Source organism: Malurus melanocephalus, unplaced genomic scaffold, assembly GCF_030028575.1.
Source record: "Malurus melanocephalus ecotype Western Australia unplaced genomic scaffold, MMel_1.1 scaffold_631, whole genome shotgun sequence".
Lineage (NCBI taxonomy): Eukaryota > Metazoa > Chordata > Aves > Passeriformes > Maluridae > Malurus > Malurus melanocephalus.
The window spans coordinates 173,902-184,290 of record NW_026623863.1 but is presented as its reverse complement, the minus strand read 5'-3'; the positions used below and the strand labels follow the sequence as shown (position 1 = coordinate 184,290).

Genomic DNA, 10,389 nt, shown 5'->3' with positions numbered 1-10,389 from the left:
CAGGGCAAAGGCAGCGCCCCACAGGGCACTCCACCCCAGCAGTGACTCTGACCCTGCTGCCAGCAGGGAATTTTGCTGTAGGTTACCCAGAGCTGTCACATCTGGGGTTCTGCAGGAGGAAGGGCCCAGCAGGAGCTCTTGAGCTTGGGCTCTTTAGCTGGAGCTCTTGCATGGCTTTCCTTTCAAGTCTGCAAAGGGGAGAACCATGGACGCTCCTGGAAGGGGGAGCTGATGCCCTTCAGTTGCCCAGGGTGCTGCATGATTTGTGTAAGGCATGACAATCTATCCTTGTAACATTGGCTGAGATCTATGCTGTCCTCAGTGAGTACCCAGGTACTGAGGTCTGAGCTCAGGCCCTGTGTCCTGGTGTTGTTTGTCACCTCTCTGTTGGTTGTGCCATGGCTCACAGGCTCCACGGGGAATGTGCTGTCATTCAGTGAGACCAGAGCCCACCAGGCAGTGCAGCAGAAGGCTGAGCAGTTCATGCAGTACAACCAGAGGCAGCTGACCAGGGTCTACCCCTCAGCCTATCGCATCGACTCCAGCAACTTCAACCCTGTTCCCTACTGGAATGTGGGCTGCCAGTTAGGTAGGACTTGCATGAAAGACTTCCTTCCCTTTGTTGTGCTTGGTGATATTATCTTTACTAATGACACCTGACTTCTCTCTGTCAGTGGCCCTGAACTACCAGTCGGAGGGACGTGTGATGCAGTTAAATGAAGCAAAATTCAGGGTAAATGGCAACTGTGGTTATGTCCTCAAACCTCAGCAGATGTGCAAAGGTAAGGTCCCAATGTAACTATCACTGTAACTGTTGGGCCTTTCACAGTGAAGGCACAGAAAGTKCAAATGCAGATTCTTCCATATTTCCATGCATTCACAGCTCTTAGACTTGTAAGTTCTAGTGTGCATTCTCTTATATATATGTATATTAGGTCTTTGTCTTATTAATGTATGTTGAAAAGAAAAAAAAGGGATCCTAGGATGACCAGCTGCAAGAAAGTAGAAAAGGCTCTGCMGTGGCCCAGGGCAAGTATCCAGGCCTTGGTTCACCTGTCTTGGAATCAGATAAACCAGGGCTGCACAGCTCAGAAAAGRTTGTAAGAAAAAGGGAAGGAATTTTAAAATTACTGAACAGCTGCTTCATGCTCGTAGTTTCTTAGTTGTGACAGAATTTGTCTGTMTGTGTCTTGGGGGCTGATATTTATTATGTGTATCTTTTTCCTTACACTCTCATTGTTGCCAYCTTTTAGGGACGTTCAACCCCTACKCTGCTGATCCACTYCCTGCCAGTCCTAAGAAGCAGCTCATTCTGAAGATCATCAGTGGGCAGCAGCTCCCCAAGCCTCCTGACTCAATGCTGGGGGACAGAGGAGAGGTGAGATGCTCTGGTCCCAGCAGATGCTTCCATGGGAGCTCCTGGAGTGACACGGCAGTGTGTGACTCAAACCYCCTTATTCAAATACACCAGTGCATTTCAGATACTCCCAAGCTTTTGGTTATTAAATACTACATTTCCCCCAGTCTGTATCCTACTAGTAATGTTTGAGAACTGATTTGTTTTGTATTTTAAAGGGTGAGTTTTTTTTTATGAAGCTTAGTCATAGCTGGCCATAGCTCTTGRTACAAGCCACACATCAACATGGACCTCATGAAAGCAATTCCCATGATAGTGATGCTTGAAAATTCATGTCACTCAAAGGGGTTGGAATTCTCATAGGAATTTAATTCAGCTCTCTCCATGAACTTTAAAAAAATACAGCTTCACTTGTATCACTGTCTTGTTTTAAAAGTATTCTGTTTTTAAAAAATAGATAATAGATCCCTTTGTTGAGGTGGAGATTATTGGGTTACCTGTTGACTGCTGTAAAGATCAGACCAGAGTGGTGGAYGACAATGGTAAGATAATCTCTGTGATTTCTTCTTTTTAGAGTAAAATATTAAATAATTCTAAATTATTGATTCAGTGTCTGTTATTACTTTCTAAATTTCAAAGCTTCTTATCTGATGAAATCAAATGATTGTATTTTAACAAATTAATTGTGCTTCCCAGACAAAATTTCTGGTGTGGGGAGACAGAGAAGGTAGAGGTGAAGGGCAGGAGTTGTTCCCCACGTCGTCTTTTTACTGAATTGTTCTTAATTCTCCTTTATGCAGAATTTCCAAACATATTTATATCTGTATCTGTATCTGTCTCAGTGCTGCCAAAGAGCAGCTTGCCTGGGTATCCCTGCCAGCTCCCAGGCAGACCCTGTTTGTTTTTAAAGCAGTCCAAGAGGCAGGTATGTCACATTTAATGATCGACACAATGGAGTTTTCGTTTGTGCTGCTGCTTGTGCCCTGTGCCTGTTGGGAGCTGAGGCAAACACTCGCTCTGGACTCGTTTCCCAAACCCTGTGTCCTGTTTGTCTTGCAGGSTTTAACCCTGTGTGGGAGGAGACCCTCACCTTCACCATCCACATGCCCGAAATTGCCCTGGTGCGGTTTCTTGTCTGGGACCACGATCCCATCGGGAGAGACTTTGTGGGGCAGAGAACTGTGGCTTTCAGCAGCCTCGTGCCTGGTGAGTCCCCCTGTTCTGGCATGGAAATCTGTCTCCAAACCCAAGGATGAGGTTACAGCACGAGATGAGGTGTTTTATGTATGTTTGTATCTGTGCCTTCATGTGAAACTTGGACACCTCTTCTGCTTTCTTAGGGTGCTTTATGCACCATTGATCAAAGGAGTTGGATTGTCACTGCTTATGGAAATTACTGCTGGTGTGTTTTGTCCAACTTGGATGCAGTTTGTCCTGGGAGCTTGRAAAACCTGTGAGAATACAAGAGAAGTTTACTAAAGGCACAAGGTGGCTTCCTGTACATCACTTTTGTAGACAGGCATTGTCAGCTGGGCAGAAAATGCAAACTGCTGATTCTTGGTGATGATTTGTGTGGAAATATTTCTGTTTGCTTCCCCAGGCTATCGCCACGTGTATTTAGAAGGGCTGACAGAAGCTTCCATATTTGTTCATATAATCATTAATGAGACCTATGGAAAGGTAGGTACAGCTGGAAATGGACATCTTCCTTCTGATAAAAATGGATTTAAATTTCCCCCAGAACCTCCCAGGATTTGTGTTGGAGTGTCCAGGAGGCTCAGAGTGTTGGGGTTCCTTGCAGGAGTTCAGCAAGGAAGTTACAACACACCGTGACCCCACTCTTGGTGTGCACGTACTTACAGATGTCAGTGCCTWATAATTATCATGTCTGCCTACAGGAATGCTTTTCATCAGTGTGCTAAACTGATCTTATTTTAGAAGTAAATCCTGAGAGCTGTAACTGCACCAGAACATGGTATTTGACAAGCTATTTTTAGCAGCTAATTTAATTAATTTAAATTAACCTAATTTAATTTTAGTCTTTAGTGCATACCTTTTGCTTTTCTGCAAATTTGCCAATTTTAGAGTGTTTTTAAAGTGAAAGTGAAAGCACAGTGCTTTTTCTCTRTGTTTTCAGTTWCCTTCCTAAGCTGTTTCTRTTTGCAGATAAGCAGCACAAATTAATTAAGGCCATGTTCAACAGGATGCTAAAATAAAGTAGCACTTTTGCGGTGATTCAAGAAATGAAGATAAACTCAAAACCCCACAAAACCCTGCCCTTTGTGAGGGTTGAGGCTGCAGAGGACACTCAGCCCTCAGTCTTTGTGCCTTCTGAGAGGATGCAGAGAATGCCATTACAAACATGAATCCAAAGTTGTGCAGCAGCCACAGAAAGCTCAGGGGAGCAGAGAGAGAACAGAGGGAAGGGCCCAGGGCTAAGGTTTGCTCTAGTCCAGATCCTCCCCCAGCTCCACTTCCTTTCATCTCCCTGATCCCATCAGATCAGTGGATGGATCACATCTATTGATACAGGCACATCTGTGAAATCACAGYCCTTGGGGATGGTTTGTAGGGGCCTGCTTTGCTGCTGCTCTTAGAAGAACAAATATATGCAAGAAACTCCAGAGGGGAGGCAAGAGGAGGAGGGGACATCCACTGGGACATGATCTTTGTCCTGGGTCTGTTCATGTGATGCTGCTCTGAATGAATGATGGGCTGTGCTGYTGTTTCTGTTTGGCTGAGTTTGCCTTCCTGAGCGAGGAGATCTGGTCAGGTTCCGGGGGACACTGATAGCAGACTAATCAATAGTTATAAGTGTTTTGCTGTAGGGTGGTTCTGTTTACAGCTGATGTACTGTTACCTTATGTGCTTTGTGGCGGTCATGAAAACATTAGCCAAGTGCATTTGCATTTCTTTTTGCCTTTCAGTGGAGCCCTTTAATCCTCAACCCCAGTTACACAATAATGCACTTTCTAGGAGCCACAAAGGTAGAGCTCATGAGCATGCACTTTGCACTTGCTGGGCAGACTTTCCAGTGGTTCCCAATCGCATGATCTGCAGCTGCCAAACTTGCACCATTCTCCATGCAGGCTCTGAAATATCTCTGAATATTGCTTTGATGAARCCCATGCATATAAAACTCCCCATTAATGTGCAGCCGGTCACTACTTGCACTTCTTAGAGCCTTGTCAGCTCCTGTCARGAGACTGAGCAAAGCTCTCCTGTAATTGTGGCAGGCTGCCATCCTAATGAGGAGAAAGCCAGGCTTGCATGAATCCATGGAGAGCCGTGCTGGGAGCTCCTTGGTCAGAGTAGATGTGAGTGGCTTGGTGTGAGTTGCTTTGCTGCATTTTGAACTTTGTCATCATCACTCATAAGCAGTGTGAGAGCAGCTGTGAGCCTCAGTGTGAGCGAGAGTGAGCTCAGCCAGGCTGTGCTGTTGTTTCCTTGCAGAGCAAGCAGCTGATAGGGCTCCGAGGGCTGTTCTCCAAGGCCCCCAAGGCGGGCGCTGCCGACASCAGCGGGAACCACGTGCGGAAACGCTCCATCGGCGAGCGCATCCTGCGGCGCACGGCCAGCGCCCCGGCCAAGGGCAGGAAGAAGAGCAAGATGGGCTTCCTGGAGGCTGCTGACATGAAGGACAGTGCTTCTGAGCCAACAGACCTGAAGGACAAGGAGGGAGTGGTCCGGCGGCCCAACCGCAGCCTGCAGGCGCGTCCTGCGTCCATGCCCGTGGACAAATTCCTCATGGTAGGGCTGCCCTGCCCGGCAGAGGACACTACCCAGGAGGCCAAGGGAGAGGAAAGCACATCTGGTAAGAGGCTTCCAAAATTCCTTTTGGTGTASCAAGTTGAAATAGTGTGTTTAAAGGATTAATCCTGCAGCCTCTGTGCAAGTAGTTTTGTTCAACTCAGGGACGAGTCAGTGGGCTGAATTTGCCTCTCTTTAGGATTGTATCAGCCCCTTACAGAGGTGRTGCCTGGAAAGGAGTCTGCTCTGCAAAGCAGGCCCGTGAATTACAGTAGTTCTTGGAAGGGCTTCTAAAAGCATACTTGCCAAATCTAATTTTGATTTGGGGGATAGTCCTGAGGAGCAGCACTGCCAGCAGCACCAGCTCTGCCTGGGTGAGAGACAGAGAGACCCTGAGAACCTCTCTTGGCCAGGGGTGACAGAAATGCYCCCAGTATTTTCAACTATGGAGCAGCAGCTTCCAGCAAATGCGGGAGCTACCCTAAARTATAGCAGCCTGGGCCAGGTAAGGACCTTTGTGCTACTGGCCCTGTATCAGTGGCTCTGAAGGAGCAGCTAATCTGCACATCACTTATTAAAGAAGCTCCCTAATAGTAATAGTGAGTAAAATCAGCCCAAAGCTTTTCCTACCAGCCTGAAAAGAAACTGTAGGCAGGAAAAAGGGTCTTTCCTTYCTAGTAAAGGGAGATAAGTGAAATGCTGTGTTTTAAACTGAAAGAGCCTCTGGAAGATGGTGCAGCTCAGCCATTCCTCACTGCAGCAGGAACAGTTTCCTGCATATTTTTTCCTTAGGGTACTACAGACAAACTTCCATGCTTTTTGGAGGTCACAGATACTGCAAGCAAAGGAACTTTTGCTAAAAGCACAGGCCCTGTGAGGTGATGTAAAAAGCTGTCACAGTGTTGTATCCTGCCCCTTCTAACTGTGAGAGAGGTGGATCCTGTCCCTTAGAGTCTCTGCAAGGCTTGTTCCATATCCCTGGGGAAGAGGCTGTCCCAGAGAGCTCCTTCTTGCTAAAATGCTCTGGCTGAACACATCTCTGCTGCTCTGGAATTATGCCAAGGAGATGAGGTGCTGTTTGGTTTCTCATCTATTCTTTATAGAAAAAATAAACCTACAAATCAAAGAAATGTGCATTTCTTCCATACTTCTCTAGGAGCACTAGAAAGCCTTGCAACTGTTCAGGTTTTAGAGATGAGTATTTAATTCTATGTTCATTAGCAGCATTTCCTCCTCCACCAAGGTGTTCAGTCACTTGCAGTGAATGGTCAGGGCTTCCCTTCCAAGAGTACCTGATTTCTAGCAAGCTTTAAAACCARTATCTGTTATGGCAAGTTTACTTCTTTAGTCCCTGCTTAATTAAATCTCTAAAGGAGTGAGTCACAGAGCTCAGATTTGGCATAGAAAGACAAGAGGATTTGGTAGAGAAAACACTCAATTGTGTGCTTTTTGAGGAATTCAAAGCCTTGCCCTTGTGAATGCTGCTTGCTGGTAGAAGATCCCAGTGAAATCCTGTATTGTAACACTGCAATAACCACACGTATAAACCAGTCTGGAGTCCATCTACTCGGTGCTTTTGACTCAGCTTGAAGCATGCCTCTTGTTTCCAAGTGTTGTGTGTTTTAACAGAGCTGTTTTGTTCTGTCTTTATTGCCACGCTTCTTTATAGTTCAAATGTGACTAGGAACACAGCTGAAGGTAATGCCACGTGCAAGCTCTGATGTGGTGCCTCATTAACATTGCTTACAACAAATATTACATCACCTGCCTGATGTAATAAACATCCCAAGGAAGTCTCAATGAAGTGCCTGCAGTTGTATTTTTCCATTTATTCATGTCACTCAGATACTTTGTACTAAACCTGCACAACCCCATGATTAAGTTCTGTCACAACTGTACCTAATTTTGCGTTCTCCATTTGTCTGTCTAAGGACAAARTAGCTGTTGATGGGGCAGAGTCTTGTATGCCACTAACACATTTCTCATTTAATTTAGCCAACAGCGATGACAATGCAAATGAGAAGGAAACAAGCTTGAAATTGTTTCTTCCATRTTCAGAGCAAATGACAAATGCTTCAAATTCAGCATCTCAGTTCAAGRAGGAGAATGACCAGAGGGATTTTACAGCTGACTCTTTAGTACCACCTCCACAGGAGCAGCCTGAACATTCAGTTTTTGCAAATGGTGTAGCTCAAGCAAATCACCTCATGGGCTATCAAGAGAATAATCTTCCTGATAGAACTGTCCCACTAAYGCAGGACTCTGCCTCTGAACTTGCCACAGAAAAATCACACAAGAACTGTGCAGACAGTAAAAAGGAAGATGACACAAAAGCATCTAAGGAGGGGAACATCACTCTTGTGGGGACTTCTCTTTCTCAGAAAGCAGAGGTGGAGAGTCACAAATATGACATGAAGAAAAGCACTACAGCACCTCTTTCTCTGACTGATATTTCATCTGCCRTGTGCTCCGAGGGCCCTGACTGTCACTCCACGATGGCCCTGCAGGACAGTGACATTTCTCACCTCATTGATGAAGTCTCTCTCTCAACTGAGAGCGAGCTGGACAGCACTGTGTCTGCTCTAATTGGGCAGCTCGATGGCACAGATGACCAAACTCCCCTTCCTGCTGTCTCCAGCACCCTTGGCAGCAATGGCCAGACMCCCAGGGTGGGGGCTGCACTCCCACACGTGTTTGCTGCAGACCTGAGCAGCCCYTGTAGYCACAACTTCACCCCWACAAAATCCAACAAATCYCCYTTTTTCTCCACTCCAGGTACAGCYRTATTCYCCARCCMGGAGAATGCAGAGTATTCCACGTACACAATTACCCATGAGGCAACTCCAGCTGCTGAATGTAAGAGCCACAGGCAATTGATTTGCAAAAAAATATTGAACAGTCTAGAAAAYAACTTGCCTGGCTCTCCTTGTTCTTCATCTCTCTCTTTGGTAAATRCAAATCCCAATCGGAATTGCAGTACAAAGTGTGGACCAAGCTGGGAAGCCCCTGAGTCTGTAAGTTCTTTCGGTTCCAATAACCTCATTTTTGAGGAGGCACTGGGGGACCCTGTCACYGGGGAGCACTCGGACAGCAGCAGCCTGATGGAGGTGGATGGGGRCTCACAGGAGCTGCTGGTAACTGCCTGTGAGTACAGACGGGAGGACATGAGCCAGCTGGCTTCTCCTCTGAGACTCAGGCAGAAGCAGGACCCTGGGCACGCTGCTGGCAGGACCTCTGGGAACAGCACCACTGCTGGGCTCTGTGCTGCTGGCCCGCACTGCTCCGAGAACTTCAGGACTGCAGGGAGCCAGCTCCCTTATCCCCCTYCATGTGAGAATGTTGGGGTTTTGTGTCAGCAGCACTCAGACAGGCAGCAGGATGCAGTGTGTGCCCCCCAGCTCAGTGCAGGCTCCCCGCTGCTCCCAGCACCATTCTCCCCACACCCAGCCATCCAGCAGAGCAGCCCCTGCAAGTCCAAGAGCCTGGGAGAYCTGACCTCGGAGGACATTTCCTGCAACTTTGAGAGTAAGTACCAGTACATCAGCAGGAGCTTCATCTCCTCGGGCCTGAGGGACAGGAAGCTGGCCGCCATGCAGAGCGTGAGGCCGCACTCGACGGACGCGCTGACGGAGCAGCTGCGCAAGCTGCTGTCCCTGGAGCAGGAGGACGGCCTGGAGTGCTCCGGGCAGGGGGACGAGGAGTGTCCCCGAGCCCTGGTGAGGAAGCTGTCATCCCGGAGCCAGAGCCGGGTGCGGAACATCGCCAGCCGCGCCCGGGAGCGGCAGGAGGCGGCGGGCAGGCCGCGGCCCTGCGAGCCCGTGCCCGGGGTGGTGCTGCGCAACAAGGGCGCCGTGTCCCCGCTCGCCGTCAACCGGCACTCCACCGGCTCCTACATCGCCCGCTACCTGCACGGCTGCCCCGGGGAGCGCCGGGGCGTGCCCGAGGGTGCGTGCTCTGCCCTGCAGCACGGCTGTGGGGGCTGCGGGGAGCGGCTGTGCACCCACGGGCCCGGCCTGCCGCTGCCGCCCGGCGCCCAGGACCAGCCCGAGATCTACTTCCTACTGCGGCTCTAATGGAGCCCTGTTGGGCCAGAGCTTACGGGCTGCTGCCTTGCCCTGAAGGGTTGGTGAGCAGCTGCTTGGGGGCTTTAAATTATTTCAAATTGCAATGTCATGCCAGTGATTCAGTGGTGATTTAACGTGCCCCTTGCTGTCAGAGCTGATGGAAGGGGGAACTACCCTCTCTCCTTAGGGGTGTGTTACTGTGGGTCAGAACTGGCAGAATCTGGGGCTGTGTGTGCATTTGTAGCATTCTGTGTCTGTGATGCTGTGCTCCAACGCCTGACATTGCACTGAATGCAATAGAGTTCTGTTTTCCTTGTGTCTTGTCCTCCTGCTTGGGAAAACATTTTTGTTGATCACTTTTGGCCTTTTGTGAGGATTCTTCAAAGCACTGTGGCATGTGGAATGCTGGACTGGGGCTTGTTCTGCCCAACAGGCAGCGACCCGTCATTAGCATCACTTGTTCTTAATTGTTATTATTAATTTTACATGTTTTCATGTATGAACTGTGATTCTACAGCAAATGATTTGTAGAATTAGGGTTAGTCCAAATTTGTGAGTCGTGTGTAGAATTGTCTTCTGCCATCCCTACAAAATATGACAACAGTTGTCTTCCTTTCTGGTCACTGTGTTGAATGCTAATTTTGGGACAGAATGGAATGTGGGAGTAATTCTGCTTTTATGAATGAAAACACTTATTTTCTGCTTATTTTGTTACGTATTTTTGCTGTTGGTTTTGTGAGTAGCTACGGTACAGCAGATCCATTTTCTGTATATTTGTAATTTTCTTGCTGAATTGTCGRCAGTCAGTGGAATATTTAAAGCTGACATGGTAGAATGACTTTTTCTACGAAGGCTGGAAGTRAATTGGGTGAAGGAATCTCAGACACCTGAAGCTTCCCTGTAGGGAACAACATAGCTTTATTTTGGTTGGAAGATATTCTCTGCCTTTGCTGTAAGTTTTTCTGATATGTCAAAGACGTACCTTTTACCTCTTTCTTTTGTAATGCAGAGTATTATTATTCTTGAAAATGTCATTAAAATAGATTTTTAAGCACTTGGTTACATGTTTTCTGAAACTGCAGCAATGGATGGATGCTGAATCCAGCAGCAGTTAGTGATTGCACACATCCRTCTTGGCAGGAAGTGCAGGAAGGGAAAATCTTTCATCTCACATGGTGGTTCTTGGCTGGAGATTGGTGTCTGAGCTCTGGTTCCCTT

At 47.6% G+C, this 10,389-nt stretch overlaps 1 protein-coding gene across 1 annotated transcript in view; it reads left to right on the top strand.

The window, feature by feature from the left end:
- Positions 1-10,186, top strand: part of PLCH1 (phospholipase C eta 1) — a 27,010-nt gene extending 16,824 nt beyond the window's left edge. The window contains exons 14-21 of the mRNA XM_057383426.1: positions 410-589; positions 675-782; positions 1,254-1,378; positions 1,815-1,899; positions 2,417-2,563; positions 2,958-3,037; positions 4,811-5,171; positions 7,103-10,186. Coding sequence (XP_057239409.1) covers positions 410-589; positions 675-782; positions 1,254-1,378; positions 1,815-1,899; positions 2,417-2,563; positions 2,958-3,037; positions 4,811-5,171; positions 7,103-9,180 — 3,164 coding nt within the window. The 3' untranslated portion in view covers positions 9,181-10,186. The remainder of the gene's footprint in view (positions 1-409; positions 590-674; positions 783-1,253; positions 1,379-1,814; positions 1,900-2,416; positions 2,564-2,957; positions 3,038-4,810; positions 5,172-7,102) is intronic.
- Positions 10,187-10,389: the final 203 nt, after the last annotated feature.